Genomic DNA, 21,693 nt, shown 5'->3' with positions numbered 1-21,693 from the left:
AAAGAAGACAGCTTGGCAAGTTTAAATAATATTTCAAGAGCTGAGACACTTTACAAAAGGGCAAGAAGAAGAGGCCTCTAAAGAGTTAAGGCGCACCTGTCATTTTAGGATATTCTGTTCTGGGTGATGACATGAGAAATAAAGCTATTTCTGGTCATTCTATGACTTGTACTCTGTACCTTCTTCTTTCCTTTCTGCATTCTCCGTCTCCAATTTTCAGTTGCCTCTGAGCTAGTGAGTGGAGACTGGCTGCTATGATATCTCCCATACACATCAAACACAGAAACACATGAAAGTCTACCATTAAGCTACCAGATAATCACCTCTTCTCAGCTATTCCCCTCTGTAATCCAGCGATGTCCAGCCACTAATGGTGCTTTTTGGCTCTGCTTTGTAAATTACAGATCTACAAACTGCTCTCTTCAAATCAAAATTACCCTTCAAAAGTTTCTGCTGTTTTACTGCGATCGCCTATTCACAACTCTGCTGTTCCTGTGTGAAACTACTCCCTTGCCGTAAGCTTCCAGAGCGCTGATCCATCTCTGGTGTGTAATTGCATCTCTTCTGCAAGATTCCAGATCACTTATACACAGTGTCAGACTGGGGTGCCAAGGGCCCACCAGTAACTTGGACTTTGGGGGGCCCACTTTTCACCTGCATACAAATATTACGCTACCCTCAATCACAAATTTACCTATATCTCTACAGAAATAATAAACTGGGTAGTTTGATCACTGTACAGAGTGAATCAAGTGAATTATGCCAAGTACTGCCCATACAATGGGGGTGGGGGACCAGGTCTGCACAGGAGCCCACCGGGGGATTCCCCTGTTCCCCTATGGGCCAGTCCGAGTCTGCTTATACATCCTGTTGCATCTAGTACTTCCAGCTTCGCTTTGTGATCTGGCTAACCCTCGCAGATCTATGTGCTATCCAGCAGGTATATCCCCGCTGCATCATCACCTCCAGTCCGTGCTAGTCATGATTTATGGGATAGAGAATCCACCTTACCAAAGAAGCCCATTACAGACTCCTTTATTTTAGATCCAAAAAATTTATAATGTCCTGACGATGATCTCACAATGTGTTTTACATATAAATCCCTTAATGCAATTTGGATCAGTCTGGTCTGACATATTAAACGGTAATATATTGATTAGCTGAAATGCAATATCAATAGAAAAAAAAACAAAAACTGTCAGTTCTTTATCGATCATCTGTCATTGGAAATGTAAGTCAGTGCCACTCACCGCGCTCTCCTGATCTGTATTCCTGCCCCGCAGTTGGCCGTCTTTTCCTCGCTGTGCAGTTTGCAGGCAGACCACGGTTCCGTCACCCACAAGTACTGATTGCATTCATTGTAGCATGGGACTGCCTCATAGACCTGTCAGGAGACACAAAAGTGCAGGGCGTAAACAACACTAATCAGTGTTAGCAACTGTCAGACCCGCACGATTCTTTACAGACACCAGCATTTCTGGATATATATTTTTCGGGCCCCAGTACATATGTCGTACAATCTGTTAGCTATCCCCCATTACATAAAGTGCAACATTATAATCTGACCTGCGAGAAAAAGTTCAGAAGTTGCTTAAATAGGATGTGGCAGCTCTTCTGACTTGTCTGTATAGTAGTTACATGCATTCTCCCTAATGTACAAAATCTGCATCATCGTTTCTCAATACTTTTGTTAGGCGTCGGGTTCCTGCAGCTGCACAGCAGGAATCCAGAGCCTTGCATCCTGCGGTCTCCCATTCTTCTCCGACCTCTCAGGAGCCTGCACAGCAATCTCGGCGTTGCAGGCGCTCTGCTCAGACCAGCTCTGTAGAACTGGTTGTTGCTGCCACCTCTGGGTCAGCAATAGCAGCGCAGGCTGCCCTGCAGCAAGCCACTCCAGTGGCTACATCCTCTTGTCACGCTACTGAGCATGCTCACGAGACGATCTCCCATTGGAGATCGGGAGTCACGTGCTCAGGTCCTTTTCCTGATCTGATTGGTCCATCCCAGAGCTCTGGAAGGTCCCGCACGGCTATAAAAGGTCCGCATGGCCTCTCGGCCATGCGCTAGTGTAGTCTCTAATTGCTACATGTGTGAATGATGATGGATGCATGAACCTGCGAATGACTTAAGACTCCCCTCCCTCTGATATTACGTGTGTGGATAGGGACGTAGCCTTAGAGTCAGCGCCAGTCAGTGGCATGCTACAAGCCACAGTGCTCATCTCCACAGAGCTAGCATCCGACAGTGCGCCCCTCCTGGGCATTTTCGTATAGTGGCTGAGTCAGCTGCCGCGCTGCGGTCAGCAGCACTTGTGGGCGTCCGCGGTAGTGACGCCGCAGGCACGGTAGGTCTAGACGGACACCGACCCTGTGTCTTGGGCCCGAGTCCGGTGACCATATACCGTGCGTGCACACCGCTGAGACCTGTAAGGTCAACAGGCTCGGCATTTATGTTTATGCCTTAAGGCGACTCTGTGGATATAACAGAGTACGCCCAGTGCACACCGGGTGACGTTCAACCAGTGTGCGATATACCGCCATATTGTGCGGCTGCCATTATATAGCAGCAGTTTAACACCTCTGCACAGTGGACCCCGGGTGGCGAACGCACTATTATTTTATATTTAGTGCGTTCTGCCGTCCCTAACAACTTTATGTTGAGTCGTTCCCCTGTTATTCCTCCTGGACATTTATAGAATAAAAATCGAAAATTGGGTGTAACCGTTCTCTTGTCAAAGAGGTGTGACTTTCCACAGCACAGTGTCAGAGTTTGAAGAGACGCAACCCAAACTCCTAACTGGAAGATGTCAATGTAATCAAACATTTCCGTTGGCAGCGGATTACTCACGATACTCTCCAAGCCTGTGAAAATAGAGCTTCTTTATTCAGGAACAATATATGATAAGCTTAATAGATCTGGAAAAAATCATTTGTGTGTCTACCTGTGCAGCACCTACAGCAGGCTGCTTCTTCTCTCATACACAGACACAGGAAAACAGGAAACACAGTCACATGTTCTCCCTGTGTGAGCCTCTAGTTTTTTTTGTTCTAACTTTATGAACAGCATACAAATCAAGCAACTGAACATTCAGACAGGAATGGAGTTGTTGCAGCAAACATATTCCAACAATTTCCCAAGGAAATAGCAGAGTCCCATCATGAAAAAGGGAGAGTAAGTGTCATCCAAAGTATATTACAGCATGTGGTGTAGAAACAATACAGCCCAACGCGCAGATTATACTCTACTGAGAATGATACAGTTGTGAATCCTGGGACATTTCCAATCTGAAACTAGCAGAATAGTAAGTGCAGCTCTGGAGTAGAATACAGGCTATACAGTAACTCATGATCAGTAATGTACGTACACAGTGACTGCACCAGCAGAATAGTAAGTGCAGCTCTGGGTATAATACAGGATGTAACTCAGGATCAGTAATGTAATATATGTACACAGTGACTGCACCAGCAGAATAGTGAGTGCAGCTCTGGAGTATAATACAACATGTAACTCAGGATCAGTACAGGGATCAGTAATTTTATGTATGTACACAGTGACTGCACCAGCAGAATAGTGAGTGCAGCTCTGGGGTATAATACAGGATGTAACTTAGGATCAGTAATGTAATGTATGTACACAGTGACTGCACCAGCAGAATAGTGAGTGCAGCTCTGGGGTATAATACAGGATGTAACTCAGGATCAGTAATGTAATGTATGTACACAGTGACTGCACCAGCAGAATAGTGAGTGCAGCTCTGGAGTATAATACAACATGTAACTCAGGATCAGTACAGGGATCAGTAATGTTATGTATGTACACAGTGACTGCACCAGCAGAATAGTGAGTGCAGCTCTGGGGTATAATACAGGATGTAACTCAGGATCAGTAATGTAATGTATGTACACAGTGACTCCACCAGCAGAAAAGTGAGTGCAGCTCTGGAGTATAATGCAGGATGTAACTCAGGATCAGTAATGTAATGTATGTATACAGTGACTGCACCAGCAGAATAATGAGTGCAGCTCTGTAGCATAGTATAGGATAAGTAATGAAATGTATTTTCAAAGTTTCTCAACTTTTTACATGGAACCATTCTATATGTAATATTGCGGCTTTCGATCCCAAGACATAATAGTCCATCATACTGAGTGCGTCATTCTGTTACATCCTCGCGTAGTTTTCTGCAGTATTATAGGACGACCTTGATTGCCATACACACCATTCAATAAGTCTTGGGAGCTTTCGTAAACATGAATATTTTTTGAGACGTTTCCAGTCACTTGATGAGATGTATGAAGTTGATTTACAACATGATCTGAAAACAGGTTTCGATTAACAGACTCTAAGGAAACATTCTCCCGTACAACAGACAGCCTTAAATGTCATCACGTTGTATTTCATTTGACAGAGACTCAAAACAAGAGACAGTCAGTAGAGACAAAACTAATCATTCCTTGTAGATATCAGAGGCCGGGGAAAGCTGGAATCAAACAGAAAATTTACATATTTCACATTTCGGTCCCAACACATGTGTGAAATCTATTTGAGATAGTTGGATTTTGAGTCGGGCGTCCTCAAGGTTGGTTTGTGCTCTTTGAAGCTCCATATGGCAATAACAAGTATCTTTAACACTTCAACATCAATTATAAACACACTCGGCCCAATTGGTTTGCAATCCTGCAGCTCAGTCGTCAGCTCAGCACGAATCCCCTGTTACAAGTTTCTATGTTCCTTCAAACTGGCTGTATTGGAAATCTGAAGGGACCCTGGCAAAATATTTTTTATTTATGGTTGCTTATCCAGATGCACAATTCTTAAAGGGGATCTCCAGCTAGATTTGCAAATTCATGTCCTTGGGAAGAAAGGGGGTTGGTATGACAGCAGATAGTACTGATGAATTAAAGGTACAGTGGGTACGAAAAGTATTCAGACCTCTTTAAATTTTTCACTCTTTGTTTCATTGCAGCGATTTGGTAAATTCAAAAAAGTTCATTTTTTTCTCATTAATGTACACCCTGCACCCCATCTTGACTGAAAAAAAACAGAAATGTAGAAATTTTTGCAAATTTATTAAAAAAGGAAAAACTGAAATATCACATGGCCATAAGTATACAGACCCTTTGCTCAGACACTCATATGTAAGTCACATGCTGTCCATTTCCTTGTGGTCCTCCTTGAGATGGTTTTACTCCTTCATTGGAGTCCACCTATGTTAAATTAAACTGATAGGACTTGATTTGTAAAGGCACACACCTGTCTACATAAGACCTCACAGCTCACAGTGCATGTCAGATCAAATGAGAATCATGAGGTCAAAGAAACTGGTCAAGGAGCTCAGAGACAGAATTGTGGCAAGTAGTGATGAGAGAGTATACTCGTTGCTCGGGTGTTCTCTGAGTATTTTGGCGTGCTCGAATATTTAGTTTTTGTCAAAGTAGCTGCATGATTTACGGCTGCTAGACAACCCGAATACATGTGGGAATTCCCTAACAGGCATTCCTCACATACTGTATATTCAGCTTGTCTAGCAGCTGCAAATCATGCAGTTGAGACGACGAAAACTAAATCTCCGAGCACGCCAAAATACTCAGAGGACACCCGAACATGGCCGGGAAAACCCGAGCAACGAGTATATTTGCTCATCAATAGTGGCAAGGCACAGATCTGGCCAAGGTTAGAAAAGAATTTCTGCAGTACTCAAGGTTCCTAAGAACACAGTGGCCGCCAGAATCCTTAAATGGAAGAAGATTGGGAACACCAGAAGTCTTCCTAGACCTGGCCATCCAGCCAAACTGAGCAATCGTGGGAGAAGAGCTTTGGTGAGAGAGATAAAGAAGAACCCCAAGATTATTGTGGCTTAGCACCATAGATGCAGCAGAGAGATGGGAGAAAGTTCCACAACTATCACTGCAACCCTCCACCAGTCGGGCCTTCATGGCAGAGTGGCCCAACGGAAGCCTCTCCTCAGTGTCAGACATATGAAAGCCAGCATGGAGTTTGTTAAAAAAAAAAAAAACACATGAAGGACTCCCAGACTATGAAAATTAAGACTCTCTGTTCTGATGAGACGAAGATAGAACTTTTTGGTGATAATTCTAAGAGGTATGTGTGGAGAAAACCAGGTACTGCTCATCACCAGCCCAATAAAATCCCAACAGTGAAATAATTCTAAGAGGTATGTGTGGAGAAAACCAGGTACTGCTCATCACCAGCCCAATAAAATCCCAACAGTGAAACATGGTGGTGGCAGCATCATGCTATGGGGGTGTTTTTCAGCTGCAGGGACAGGACGACTGGTTGAAATTGAAGGAAACATTAATGCGGCCAAGCACAGAGATATCCTGGATGAAAACCTCTTCCAGAGTGGTCTGGCCCTCAGACTTGGCCACAGGTTCACCTTCCAAGAAGACAATGACCATAAGCCCACAGCTAAAATAACAAAGGAGTGGCTTCAGAACAACTCTGTGACCATTCTTGACTGGCCCAGCCAGAGCCCTGACCGAAACCCAAATGAGCATCTCTGGAGAGACCTGAAACTGGCTGTCCACCAACGTTCACCATCCAACCTGACGGAACTGGAGAGGATCTGCAAGGAAGAATGGCAGAGGATCCCCAAATCCAGGTGTGAAAAATTGTTGCATCATTCCCAAGAAGACTCATGGCTGTACTAGCTCAAAAGGTGCTTCTACTCAATACTGAGCAAAGGGGCTGAATACTTATGACCATGTGATAGTTCAGTTTTTCTTTTTTAATAAATTTGCAAAAATTTCTACATTTCTGTTTTTCTCAGAAAAGATGGGGTGCAGAGTGTACATTAAGGAGAAAAAAAATGAACTTTTTTGAATTTACCAAATGGCTGCAATGAAACAAAGAGTGAAAGATTTAAAGGGGTCTCAATACTTTCCATTCCCACTATAGGCATACACAAGACCCATATATATTTGTATAGAGCAACCGGAGAAACACAGAAACAAAGAACCAGTTTGGTCGCAAATAATCCCGTAGTTTTAGATAAGTAAAAAAAAAACCTTTATTAAACATATAGTTGGTTATATGGTGGCACTGAGGAAGACATATACGTCAAACGTACAGTGGGCGAAATAAGTATTTGATCCCTTGCTGATTTTGTAAGTTTGCCCACTGACAAAGACATGAACAGTCTATTATTTTAAGGGTAGGTTAATTTTAACATTGAGAGATAGAATATCAAAAATAAAATCCAGAAAATCACATTGTATAAATTATCTAAATGTATTTGCAGGTCTTTGGGTCTTGCTGCAATACTACAATTTTTATGTAAATTACCGGTCTCATTAATAGAAGGATAAAAATGGCAGTGATAGGGGGCTTCAGTAGACCCCCGGCCGCAATGATATCCCAAGAAAATAAGAACCAAACTTTTTTATTGAGGCTTCAGATAAGCACAGGACGCTGCAGACCAGATGGCAGAGATTGTACGGGGAAAGAAGGTAAAGAAACTGGTAAAGGCATCTCCAGTTTCTCTACTCTGCGAAGTTGCCCAGTGGTACTCTGGTGGGCCAGAGAAAAACTACAAATGTGACTGTGTATAGATAAATGGGTGACCGAGTGACCAGAAGACAGCTCTCCATTACCTCCAAAATGGTTGACTATGGTTGCAATCAGCTGCTCACAGTTAGAGAATTGCAGCTCTTGAGCACAAACTGAGGCTCTAGGACTAAGTGAAGACTGTGTAGACCACCAGGTAATGGAATGAAGATGTCATGGTCACGTGTCTCTGGACGCAGCGGTTACCGCAAGGCGAACCCATAACACACGTGACCCTGGAAACACCGCCTCCAGTGGGGCGCATTTAAATAATAAAACGTGCAGGTGGATACGCCGCCTCCACCTGGCGAATTTGGGAATTACACGTTATACATAAAATCTGGAAACCCGCCTCCAGTACGGCGAATTTAAATAATAAGGGGGACCTGGAAAACATTTACAATGGTGGGCCCTGCGATAGGGAATGGGGGACGTGGAGACCTCCTAAGCTCCCTTGAGCCAGTGTCCCTGCACTCCTTACGTTCCCTAAACAGGCTCCGCACCTGTCGCCGCACGCGTACCTTAACGCCCTTGCTCACCCTGACCCTAAACCCTCACTAGGGAATAGGTCGGTGCGGAGACTAATCCCACCACTGCACTAACAACACACATGAGGAAAGAAGACAATACAGGGGAAACACCACTTAACTTTGCTCTGTTGCGTACGCTCCTAGCAACAGAGCCCACCACCTGCGTGCATCTTCTCCTCCACCTGGATCCATCACCATAACAGGATCCTTCACCTTAGTGCAGCCTCGGAGCAGAGTCCACCACCAGTTGCAGCTGCTTAGTACCAGAGTCCCAAGGATGAGTTCAGCTTCTGACACGAAGTCAAGCATGCTTGAGTCCAGCTCAGCAGCCAAGTCCCACATGGTGAGTGCCACTCTCCATAGTCGCCACTCCACCAGTCCATGCAGACACTTCCCGCTGACACCATCACTGCGACCCCACCACGCCATGCCAGCCCTTCGTCCAGACACCATAGCTGAAACACGTCCCCCCTGGCTAAGCTGCGCAGGACTCCTCACCAGCTCCATCCTTCCTCCAGGCTCTCCAACTCAAAGTGAAAACAAACTCACAATATCACAGGCAGTGATTGCACACCCCTAGCACACCCTATAAAGGTGTGCTAGGGGTGTGCAATCACTGCCTGTGATATTGTGAGTTTGTTTTCACTTTGAGTTGGAGAGCCTGGAGGAAGGATGGAGCTGGTGAGGAGTCCTGCGCAGCTTAGCCAGGGGGGACGTGTTTCAGCTATGGTGTCTGGACGAAGGGCTGGCATGGCGTGGTGGGGTCGCAGTGATGGTGTCAGCGGGAAGTGTCTGCATGGACTGGTGGAGTGGCGACTATGGAGAGTGGCACTCACCATGTGGGACTTGGCTGCTGAGCTGGACTCAAGCATGCTTGACTTCGTGTCAGAAGCTGAACTCATCCTTGGGACTCTGGTACTAAGCAGCTGCAACTGGTGGTGGACTCTGCTCCGAGGCTGCACTAAGGTGAAGGATCCTGTTATGGTGATGGATCCAGGTGGAGGAGAAGATGCACGCAGGTGGTGGGCTCTGTTGCTAGGAGCGTACGCAACAGAGCAAAGTTAAGTGGTGTTTCCCCTGTATTGTCTTCTTTCCTCATGTGTGTTGTTAGTGCAGTGGTGGGATTAGTCTCCGCACCGACCTATTCCCTAGTGAGGGTTTAGGGTCAGGGTGAGCAAGGGCGTTAAGGTACGCGTGCGGCGACAGGTGCGGAGCCTGTTTAGGGAACGTAAGGAGTGCAGGGACACTGGCTCAGGGGAGCTTAGGAGGTCTCCACGTCCCCCATTCCCTATCGCAGGGCCCACCATTGTAAATGTTTTCCAGGTCCCCCTTATTATTTAAATTCGCCGTACTGGAGGCGGGGTTTCCAGATTTTATGTATAACGTGTAATTCCCAAATTCGCCAGGTGGAGGCGGCGTATCCACCTGCACGTTTTATTATTTAAATGCGCCCCACTGGAGGCGGTGTTTCCAGGGTCACGTGTGTTATGGGTTCGCCTTGCGGTAACCGCTGCGTCCAGAGACACGTGACCATGACATTATCACAGGCCTGTGATAAAGTCCAGGGTCACGTGTGTTATGGGTTCGCCTTGCGGAAACATCTGCGTCCAGACACACGTGACCGTGACTGAAGATGAACGTATATTCTATATAATCTGTAGATATCCTTCAACCCTGTGTGCAATATATTTTTGATGTTTGGATAGAAATCAGGCCTTTTGTTAACAACGCAATGACGTTATCTTATCAGTCTCCATTTCACACATTTAGAGTCCGGGTACAAAAGTGAAATGTCTCATCTGGAGTCTCCATCATTAGCTTCAACCTCCATCATTAACCTTATGAAATAGTTGTACTTTCGCTGTGACATTTCCAGGGCAGTTCAATAGAGAACGGCTCTCCAGTCTTGTCTGTGCGGAGAGACTTCAAAGATTGACATTTCAAGATCAGCTTTTTAACTTAAGTTCAGGATCGCAGCAAAGAGAAGGGAAAAAAAAACCCTCATGTCTCATTAAAGACACATCCACATCATCTAGAGTTAGACACTTTTATTCAAGTGTAATGAATGTCAGCGAGGACAAGAATCCAGGATTCTGCTCTGATCACAACTGGATGGGATTAATCGCTGAAACTACTCCTCTTACCCATAGGTGACGAAATGATCACATATGTGACAACTTCTAGGAATACCACTCTGGGAGAATATCGATTGCACTTTGTTTTATCGTATAGGACTACTCATCGACGCTAATTTGGAGGAGGGCGTCCAACACTTGGATCAGCCGTTTTCTGTTTTAAGTAACTTCAGTGGGACTTGAGAACCGATCAGAGAACGGCCACTATACAATGTACGGACCGGGATGTTCTGACTACATTCACTATTCACATTGAACAGCTGATCTTGGCTGTGTCCATTATCCAATAATCTGATACTGACAATCTACCACCTTAAAAGAAGGCTGTAAAACCTCGTTGAGGAAAGGATGGTATATGGGACCACCATGACCCAGGATAGTTGGGTACTCACTTGGAAATTCTGCACTCTGGCTCACGAACTTCAAGTTACGCCATAGCTGCCGACCCAGATATCAGGTGGTTCAGTTCTGTAGTCCGAGTATGAGATGATTTTTAGCCGCCATTGCAGGAGTAAGGTAGGTGGGAATCAAGAAGTTCAGAGCCATGGTCAGAAGTGCCGGATAGTTTGGTGCCACAGTCCCGAAGTTCTCGTAATTTAGTGCCACAGTGCTAGTTAGTTTGGTGCTCCAGGATCGTCTGTGGTGCCGGAGGAATATTCAGTTTCTCCAAATTCTCAATGTTCCTGATATGTCAGAGTTCTTTTCCAGCCCCTGTTCCTGGTATGTAGCTGGAGGGTTCGTGCCATAAAGCCAAGTGTTCATTAGTGCTACAGTCCCAGTTTTCTAGCTCAGGTGTTTAAGGATTTAGTGCCGCAGTCCCCTGCCTTTTGTAACTATGCACCCTGTAGAGCTTTAGCATAACCATCCCTGGTGTTTAGTGGCGATTTACAGTTGCGTGTAATCGGCCTTATTACATACTGAACTTTCTCATTTCAGCACCATTTTCTTTATCAATGCACCAAACACATAAAGACTATGTCCACATGTCCAGAAATCACCCATCAGAACAGATCCGCCAGTAATCCGCTGACAAGAAAGTTGTGCAAACACAACTTTTTGTCCTGTAAAAAAATTAAAATTATTTTAACAAAATCCGTTTTTCTAACATTGAAGTCTAAGGAAAACGGATCTGTTAATTGGCCATCCGTTTTTTCTTCCATTTGAGAAGGATCCGTATTTGCTCACTGGATCAGTTTCAAATAGAAGAAAATGGAGGGCTATTTAGCGGATCCTCTAAATAACAATGTTTTCTTCGCTTTGAAACTGATCCAGTGAGCAAATACGGATCCTTTTCAAATGGAAGAAAAAACGGATGGCCAATTAACAGATCTGTTTTCCCTAGAATTCAATGTAAAAAAAAAAAAGACCCCGTTGAAAATCAGTTTTTTGTAGCCAGACAGAATGGTTGTGCCTGCACAACATTCCTGTCAACGGATAATTACAGAACATGTGGATGCAACCTAATATAGTATTAGTAATCTGTTCCCGCCAGTCGGCTGTCAACTGAAAGCGGAGTTCTAGTTTGCGGTTGTCTTGAGCACTTAGTGACGATCAAATCAGTGAACGATAGTGATGTGCACAAAAGGATGATGGATGCATAAAAAAAAAGGAAACGCTCAAGAGGCACCCTTCCCTATACCGGCCAAAACTCAAACTTGGCACCTTTGACTACACTGCTCACTAAAGGTGAGGATTAGTAATGAGCGAGCGTGCTGGGATAAGGTGTTATCTGAGCATGCTCGGGTGGTAACCGAGTGTCTTCAATGTACTAGAATAATATGTTCGAGTCCCCGCGGCTGGTTGTCTCGCAGCTGTTCGACAGCTGCAACACATGCATGGATTGCCCATTTGTGATGACAGTGGCGAGACATGCAGCCAGGGGAACTCGAAAATGTTATTCGAGTACGCCGAAGTCACTCGGTTAGCACCCGAGCATGCCGAGATAACACCTTATCCAAGCATGTTCACTCATTACTACTTAGGATGCCAAAAAAAACCTTACTGGATGTCTACCCGGATGGATTTGCTTTTAGTCTCTTCAGCAACATTGCTTTCATAGAAGCTGTAAATGTATCAAATTAGCTATAAAAATATTTAAAAAAAGTTTCTAAAACTTTTTGAACTGTTTAATCCATGGATCTCAATCTGAGATAAAGACTGAACTATGTTAATGGGATATTTCAGCCAATGACCTTCATTCCTTAGTCATTAACCACTAGACCGTCGTTCCGCTCAAACGTTCCGTGCCACGGTAGTGTCGCTTGGGGAGACGGGCGATTGATGTTCCCTATATTAATCGACTGACGGGATCACTAGAAATCCCAGCAAACATTTATTTCTTATCCAGTGCATAGGTGATAAATGTTTCTGCTGTTAATACCCCTTTAAATAAAGGGATCGAGTCTTTATTTAGGTTAACCGTTAACCCTTTATCTCCCCATTGGGTTACTAATTTAGAAATTGGGTTATAAAAGAGAGAGCGGTGACGAGCTCGCACTCACCACTGAACACATTAGAGTAAGTGCTGGCGTGTGATAAAATATTTCATCAATCATAATTATGACACTTCTTAGAATAATTTGTTAAATGACGAGACCTCTCCAAAGTCATTACTCTTACTGGACACCGTGAATCACTCATTTTCGTGCTGCCTCGGCAATATTCCCTCTAGTCCAATTATTGAAAGACTAAGCATTTAGGAAAATGATTTCTTATATAAAGTTTCTGTTAGAGATCCTTAAACGTATATTCACATTATTATTGTGCCACGACCGACTGACGTGATCTGACTTCATTATTCATCAGTGTGTGATTTATATAGTAAACCTGTAGATTAGACACTTTTTTTTAATATTTTGAGTAAGGATTATCTACTACAGCCTTACATTTACAAAGTGGAATCATAAACTCTATAAAAGGGGCTGTCTGGCAAAATAAAAAAATTTTTTCCCAGGGGACCGAATACAAGAAAAAAAAATAAAAATAAACTCAGTCATAGTAACCTACCGGCATTCACTTGGCCCTAATGCAGAGGCAGGAACCAGCAGCCACTGAACTGCTGCAACCAGTGATTGCCTGCAACGGTTAGGCGATTCAAGCAACGTTCATCATTGAATGCTTTATGGCGACGCTCTGCTCAAAAACTCCAGACCATGGTTCATAAGTCAGCAAGTTATTCCTGTACCCTGATTAAGGGGGATAATTGTCTTTTGAGGGGGAGGAATAATCCTTTAATGAGTAGTTTGGAATCTTGAATGCAGGGGACAAAGTTGTATAAAAAATTCACTTAGCAGGAAGAATTACAATATCCCCTTTGAAAGCTGTATATTTAATAAATACGGTATAAAAGTTAGTAGCCAGTAAATTTAAGGATTGTTCCCCTCCCCTTGATGGTTTCTGTAATTGCACATTTTCTCCCACCATGCTTCATTAGTGGGCAGGCATTTCTTTTGTGATGTCAGAGCTTCCATTAGCCAATTAAATGTCTCCTTTTTCTGCCTCTCCTCCCCTCACACAGCATGCAGTCTCACTGGCACAGAAAAAGATACTGCAGCTGCATCCCCCTCCGACCCACAAAACCTGTTTAGCATTTGAAGTCGATTGATTTTTTGGTGTGATTGAAATGGTTCAAAACTACTTACAAAATGGGAATTGACATTTGAGAAGAGACATCAGCACCACTTTCATCAAATAAAATATATGCAAAAGTATAACAGTAGGCACACGTTATGTACAACTACCCCACTATTGTTCTACGTCACTTTCTTAATTATACAGTGGGGAAAAAAAGTATTTAGTCAGTCAGCAATAGTGCAAGTTCCACCACTTAAAAAGATGAGAGGCGTCTGTAATTTACATCATAGGTAGACCTCAACTATGGGAGACAAACTGAGAAAAAAAAATCCAGAAAATCACATTGTCTGTTTTTTTTTCATTTTATTTGCATATTATGGTGGAAAATAAGTATTTGGTCAGAAACAAAATTTCATCTCAATACTTTCTGATATATCCTTTGTTGGCAATGACAGAGGTCAAACGTTTTCTGTAAGTCTTCACAAGGTTGCCACACACTGTTGTTGGTATGTTGGCCCATTCCTCCATGCAGATCTCCTCTAGAGCAGTGATGTTTTTGGCTTTTCGCTTGGCAACACGGACTTTCAACTCCCTCCAAAGGTTTTCTATAGGGTTGAGATCTGGAGACTGGCTAGGCCACTCCAGGACCTTGAAATGCTTCTTACGAAGCCACTCCTTCGTTGCCCTGGCGGTGTGCTTTGGATCATTGTCATGTTGAAAGACCCAGCCACGTTTCATCTTCAATGCCCTTGCTGATGGAAGGAGGTTTGCACTCAAAATCTCACGATACATGGCCCCATTCATTCTTTCATGTACCCGGATCAGTCGTCCTGGCCCCTTTGCAGAGAAACAGCCCCAAAGCATGATGTTTCCACCACCATGCTTTACAGTAGGTATGGTGTTTGATGGATGCAACTCAGTATTCTTTTTCCTCCAAACACGACAAGTTGTGTTTCTACCAAACAGTTCCAGTTTGGTTTCATCAGACCATAGGACATTCTCCCAAAACTCCTCTGGATCATCCAAATGCTCTCTAGCAAACTTCAGACGGGCCCGGACATGTACAGGCTTAAGCAGTGGGACACGTCTGGCACTGCAGGATCTGAGTCCATGGTGGCCTAGTGTGTTACTTATGGTAGGCCTTGTTACATTGGTCCCAGCTCTCTGCAGTTCATTCACTAGGTCCCCCCGCGTGGTTCTGGGATTTTTGCTCACCGTTCTTGTGATCATTCTGACCCCACGGGGTGGGATTTTGCGTGGAGCACCAGATCGAGGGAGATTATCAGTGGTCTTGTATGTCTTCCATTTTCTAATTATTGCTCCCACAGTTGATTTCTTCACTCCAAGCTGGTTGGCTATTGCAGATTCAGTCTTCCCAGCCTGGTGCAGGGCTACAATTTTGTTTCTGGTGTCCTTTGACAGCTCTTTGGTCTTCACCATAGTGGAGTTTGGAATCAGACTGTTTGAGGGTGTGCACAGGTGTCTTTTTATACTGATAACAAGTTTAAACAGGTGCCATTACTACAGGTAATGAGTGGAGGAAAGAGGAGACTCTTAAAGAAGAAGTTACAGGTCTGTGAGAGCCAGAAATCTTGATTGCTTGTTTCTGACCAAATACTTATTTTCCACCATAATATGCAAATTAAATGAAAAAAAAACAGACAATGTGATTTTCTGGATTTTTTTTTCTCAGTTTGTCTCCCATAGTTGAGGTCTACCTATGATGTAAATTACAGACGCCTCTCATCTTTTTAAGTGGTGGAACTTGCACTATTGCTGACTGACTAAATACTTTTTTTCCCCACTGTATGTAATACCTTAAAAGGGAAAAGGTCAGCAATATAAATGTTATTTACCTTCAGAAATGGCGGTAATCTGAAGGTAAATAACGTTTTAAGCATATTCGGTAGTATTGGAAGAGCAGCTGCTGGGAGCAAGTGCAGTTATTTTACCTACAGCTGCTCATTTGCAGACACTGGGGTGGCGTCCGGGGCAGTAAACAGTCACATTTCTCTACCAGGCACATTGATTGACAGCGCCCTCCCCAGTGTGTGTGCTCCATATGTGGAGAGCAGGATGCCTGGCAAGGCACAGGGGGAGTAATAACCAGTTGTGAGCACTGACCGTTCACAGCCCCAGCGTTGCACTGATAACTAGAACTGAGCAGCTGCAGGGAGAATATCATTTCATTTCCTCCCTGCAGCTTCTCTTTCAGTTCCGAAAATGTTTACAATGCAATTTATCTGTAGATCACCACTATGGCCATTTTTTTTTTTTTTTTTTTTTTTTAAGACAGGTTCTTTTTAATAGGATTAACTTTTCAATATTTTTTAAACATTTAAAAGAAACTTTTACCTCCATTCCGTTTTTCTGTTTTATATATTACTTATGCTTCTTTTGAAGCTTTAGGACCGAGCAGTGTGGGTGTAATTTCACTTATTCTTAAAAAGGAGTCATTTGGCTGAAATCCACTGACTGCTGTATATAACACACAAGCAATTCTTAGTGCGACATTTGTGAAGACTCTGAAATGCTGTTGAATAATTTACAGTGAACGCACGTTGCATCTGAAGATATAGGATGTGCTGTAAAGCTGGAATGGGTAATTACTACGACTCGCAGGTGTCCTTCCTTTCCTAGAATAAATAACTCCATGTGTGGTTCCGTGATCTATGGGGACTAACAGGGCGGCATAAAACAGATTACAGTAATTATTGCACTGCTTTTTCACGACCCACATAAGATGTGCAAGCTGCACGAGGTTTTCTGGTGCGCAGCAGTCGACTATTACTTTACAAATGGAGAATGGGTTCTGTGCTTCCATTTCCTCTATAATCAGGGAGGGGGATTACTAACCATATATTTCTATGCCCTTATATATGTCACTTATAAAAACCAAGAAGAGTTTAGAACTTAGCAGAAAAATGGTCAATGGTAGCAGGAAGAGCACATAGCTTGGAATATCTCACGTATCCGATAGAAACACTCCTGGCATAACTGATACATGACCCAAAAGCGGACAGAAATTCTTCATCTGGTGTTCTTTATAAGGGAGTGGTTTCCAGATCAAAAGCGGCCAGTTTTTGTTTTTATTTTACTACTACCAATCTGCCTGAGTTTTTCTTTTTTTGTTTCCAGAAATCTGTCATATATATTCACAGTTCTAATTTTTACTACCTTTACCAAGGGTGCGTGGCTCGCAGGATCCTCAGGGGCGTGCCTGTAGAATTCTCTGCATAATTACCCTGTGGGCCACACCCCCTTGGAAAAGACAACAAATATCACCAAATAAAAACACTCAGGTATCTGGAAATGTTTAGCAGGTCTTAAAATACATAGAATATTGAGGAGAGTAGTGGTAATAAAATAAGAGCAAAAGCGCAAACACTGGTAACATATTAACTGGTGTCAGGTGCTCTTTAAAAGGAAATCCCATGATAAATATATGATTGGATCCCTACAATCTCTGTCTAAGGGAAGGACACAGAAGCCTGGTACCACGTTTGCAATCATTGTCTATAGAGAGGATGATGGCCAAACATGTGCGACCACATTACTGCATCCAGTACAGACCATGGAGAAGACGGACAGGGAATCAGAACCCTTATTCTAGTGACCGATGCTGGTGCCAGTAGTGGGATCCCCAGAGATCACATTTATCACTATCTTGTGGGCCGATCTCCTTTGAAACATATTTAATCTCTTTTGTGCAATGTTCCTTTCATTGATTCATGGGACATTCCCAGTTCATAGCTTTAAAACAGTTGCTTGCCATTGGGGATATTTTTTTACTTAAAAAAAAAAAATTGTATACGTCCCAACAAATATGCATTTAAATTGGGTTTATTAAAATTTTTTCAACTTTTGGCATTCACAGGTTTTTTTTGTCTCCTGCATTTTCAACGTTGTGTTCTGTGGTCACAAATGAACTGAGAGGAGCTCAGAAAAAGACATAAAAAGAGTTCCAAACTCTCCCACTGGATCTTCAGAATGGACTCACTGACAGATTCTCAGTTAATTCATTCTGCAGCCAGCAGTATAAAATGCAACACAGAGGCTAGAGAAAGTGATTGGTGCAAAACTTGTAATAAAACCCAATAGCAAATATGACTCATTGCCACATTTATAGGATTTAAATTGTAAAAACAGTCCCAAAATAGTTTTTAAAATGCTCAGATTGGATCAAAATAATAAGAGTAAACTTACATATATTCCCTGCGTCTCTCATTCTTATGCCGCTCGATGCTCTTCTTCTCTACTTTCTGCTACACTGATAATATGCTAGTCAGTGATTGGCTGCAGCAACCACATGATTCTGTGAAATCATTGCTGCAGCAGGAAGTGGATCCCAAAGGAGCACATTGCTATGTCGGAAGATGAGGCTCAGTGTGGTGATTATTGCTTCTTTTACCTTTTTTAACCAATTTTGTCATGGGAGGGTTTTTTTTTTACTTTCCAGACAATCCCTTTAAGTTTTTCTTCTCCAAATGGGGTAATAAGGGGTCTGCTCTAGTGATCCCACAATAGTGGTAACTATAGGAAACGGCTATAACGTTCTAATCAATGACTGGCAACCAGGAGAATTAATTACACGTCCACCAAAGGACCCAAGGCAGCCACATTTCCTATGTGGAGTCCATGACGGGTACACCAATGTCTAATGTCTAGCTTGGCCATCCAATCTGAGACAGAGGTACTGAGCTTTCCTGAGGTGCTCCCCGTTTCCTTGATTACTCAGCTACTTAACTGGGCTGGCAGACCCAGATAGCTGCCAGCCGTAGCTTCAGCTCAGTATGGTTTGTTTTCTCTGTGCCTAGTGCTTTGCTTGTTGATCTAGGACCTCATATTGATCCTCTGTCTGTTTAACCCCTTTGCTCAGATCCACCATGCTCCTGGTATTTTGACCTTAGACCGTTATGCCTTTGTCTATTCCCTCTGTTTATGACATACCCTTCTGGCTATTGACCTCAGACTCCTTGACAATCCCAAATCAAAGCTTGTGGGTGAGAAGTAACTCAGCATCACAAAAATATTTGTTTTGACACAGGTTAAAGGCTGGTTTCACATTAGCGTTTTTTAGTGCAGCGCATTGTGCACGTCCATGCGCCCCTATGTTTAACATGGCGGGCGCATGGTCTAGCGTCTGCACGCGTTCATATGCGTTTTCGTGCGCATGTGTTTTTTTGTAGTGTGCGCCTAGGCGCGCCAGACGCAACCTGTTGCATTTTTGGGTCCGTCCAACGGCATCAAAAAACGCATGCGCACGGAATGTGCCAGAATAACACATTACAGTCTATGGGAACGCAGGCGTGCGCATGGACATGCACACGCCTGCGTTTGAAATCGCATGCGTTTTAAGCGTTAACATGGCTCGAAACTGGTTAAAACGCATGCGCCTAAAAACCGCAAACGCATGCAAAACACATGATGCGTTTTTTGCATGCGTTTCTATTGCGCACGAAGCGCAGCGCTGAAAAATGCTAATGTGAAAGTAGCCTGTTTACCTTTAGTAATTAAAATTCTATTCTACACTCTTCATTGCTTCAGTTATCAGAGCACCTGATATACAGTGTGTAAGCCAGAAACAAATTTCAGATTTTTCTTTTGCAGGAGCATCTCTTCCACTATTTTAGGCAGAATATGAGCTGTGTGTGCTCCAAAACTTAAGCTTATAGATCAGCACAGCTTCTATCCTGCACTTTCTTATCTGTAGCCCGTTTCCCATGATCTCCCTGACACTTGACATGATTTGCCCTCTCTCCACAATGTGGAGATCTGTGCACAGCCCCCTCCCTGCTGCTATCTCTAACACTGAGACAAGGGAGGAGGATTGCACCCGAGAACCATCAGGAGCTCTGAGAGATTTGTTACATTATTTCAGAGCACTCCGCTCCACGATAGACTTATAAACTCTCAAGCAACAAATGGTAGAACATTTTTAAAAGAAGACAATTTAGGAAATTGCTTAGCTTTATATTTAGCAAGCAAATGAAAATTAATAATTCTGTGCGAAGATCTCCTTAGCCTCCTGTGAGTATATACTGTATGCAAGCAGGTGAAATTATACTTTTATTATTTACTTGGAAAAAGTTCTTTTAAAGCAAACTTTTTTTTGCATCTAAACCGCACAAGAAAGCAGCGGCAGATACCGCGGCATGAATTCTCCTCCAGCTCCCCTGAGATTTATCCAACATCTCATGCTAGTCTGTATTATGGAAATTACATACAACACTTCATAGGCAAATTAGTATTTACACACAGAGCGCAGACGAAAGAGAGAACTCGCCCGCTGTCGGGGTCTACAAAACGAGTAATGACACTGGATTTGAAATGATAATCAATACAGAGAATGAAATACCAACCTGAGCCTTTGTCGAGGTCCAGATTAGCAGTGTGCGTGACAAGCAGAGAGAAAAGAAAATTACATAGCCATTAGTTCACCTCCTTGATGACAAATGCCCACCAGATGCTCATCAGCCTCTCATAACTTCACCATCCTCTCTAGGTCTGATTTTGGGTTTTGCGCTGTGATCACTGTACAATAAATATGTGGCGTGGAATCGCGGAAACTAATTATACAAGATCTCGGCACATTGATTCACTGCAGTGTGTGACGGGTAAGATGATAGGATTTAACAATATAATAAACTTTTATTAGACATTTTCATTATAAACCTTTTATTATAAACTTTTTTTTGTAAAGCTGCACCTGCAACTTTTAAGATGCGTGGTTAGGTAAGTGATAGCCACAGTATGCCAGCTGGTTTTATGAAGAACAGTACAGTCATGCTCATCGTTATTGGCACCCATGAAGTGTAAGTACATCATGTGGAAGATCTCCTGAAAAAAATGTAATCAAGTGAAACAGGTTTTTTTTTGTATAGAGCACTTGTGTTAAATACAAAAGAGCAAATGATTTGAAACAAAAACCAATGGGAGGGAAAAATAGAAAAACCTAAAGCTGCTGTGATGGTATCGGCACCCTTTACATTAGATTAGTATAAAAACACATTTTGACTCGCCTGTGCTAAACCACAAATGAGAATCACCTGTGATTGCCAGTGCCCATGTGACATGAATTAGCCAATTAATGATGACTTCAGTGTTTTAAAAAGCCACATGATAGGCTCTGTTCCTCTGTCACAATGGTGAAGACAAAAGGAGCTGCCTGATGACATGAGAACTGCTATTAGCATACGCAAGACTTCCAAAAAGTATAAGGCCATCTCCAAAGACCTTGGTATCCCAGTTTCAACAGTGCGCAATGTTATTAAGAAGTTTGCCAAGCATATAACAGTTAAGAACCTTCCTGGATGCAGGGGAAAGAGGAAAATTGACAAGAGGTCTTCAAAAGTTGGTGCAAATGGTGGAAAAAACACCACGTCAAACATCCCAAGGCCTGAACGCCAACCTGGAACAGTCTGGGGTCATGGTTTCAACAAGTACCATACGCCACAGACTAAACCAAGCAGAGATTTATGGGCGAAGGCCAAGGAAGAAACCATTGCTGAAGAAAATACATAAAAAGGAACAACTGATCTTTGCCAAAGATTACCTTGACAAACCACAATCCTTCTTGGAAAATGTTCTGTGGATAGGTGAAAGAAAAACAGAGCTTTTCGGCAATGCAAAGCAACAGTTTGCTTACAGACGGCGCAATGAAGCTTATATAAAGAAAAGAACACCCTTCCAAACATTAAGCATGGTGGAGGATCCATAATGCTGTATGGTTGTTTTGCTGTCTCTAGTACTGGAGGCCTTAACCATATCACAGGAATCATGAAATCAGAGAATTATCAAGAGATTTTAGAGCGAAATGTCCTACCCAACCCAGTGTAAGAAAACTTGATTTGAGTCAAAAATCATGGATCCTCCAGCAAGACAATGAC

At 43.1% G+C, this 21,693-nt stretch overlaps 1 protein-coding gene across 2 annotated transcripts in view; it reads right to left on the bottom strand.

The window, feature by feature from the left end:
- THSD7B (thrombospondin type 1 domain containing 7B) overlaps positions 1–21,693 on the bottom strand; it is a 501,312-nt gene that overhangs the window by 114,653 nt on the left and 364,966 nt on the right. For both annotated transcript variants that reach the window (XM_073545559.1, XM_073545560.1), the window contains exon 16: positions 1,251–1,384. In XM_073545559.1, the coding sequence (XP_073401660.1) occupies positions 1,251–1,384 (134 nt within the window). The remainder of the gene's footprint in view (positions 1–1,250; positions 1,385–21,693) is intronic.

This window comes from Dendrobates tinctorius, unplaced genomic scaffold, assembly GCF_039654945.1.
Source record: "Dendrobates tinctorius isolate UK_male_01 unplaced genomic scaffold, ASM3965494v1 ptg000143l, whole genome shotgun sequence".
Lineage (NCBI taxonomy): Eukaryota > Metazoa > Chordata > Amphibia > Anura > Dendrobatidae > Dendrobates > Dendrobates tinctorius.
Note: the sequence above shows the minus strand (reverse complement) of the source record. Positions and strands in the feature narration are given on the sequence as shown.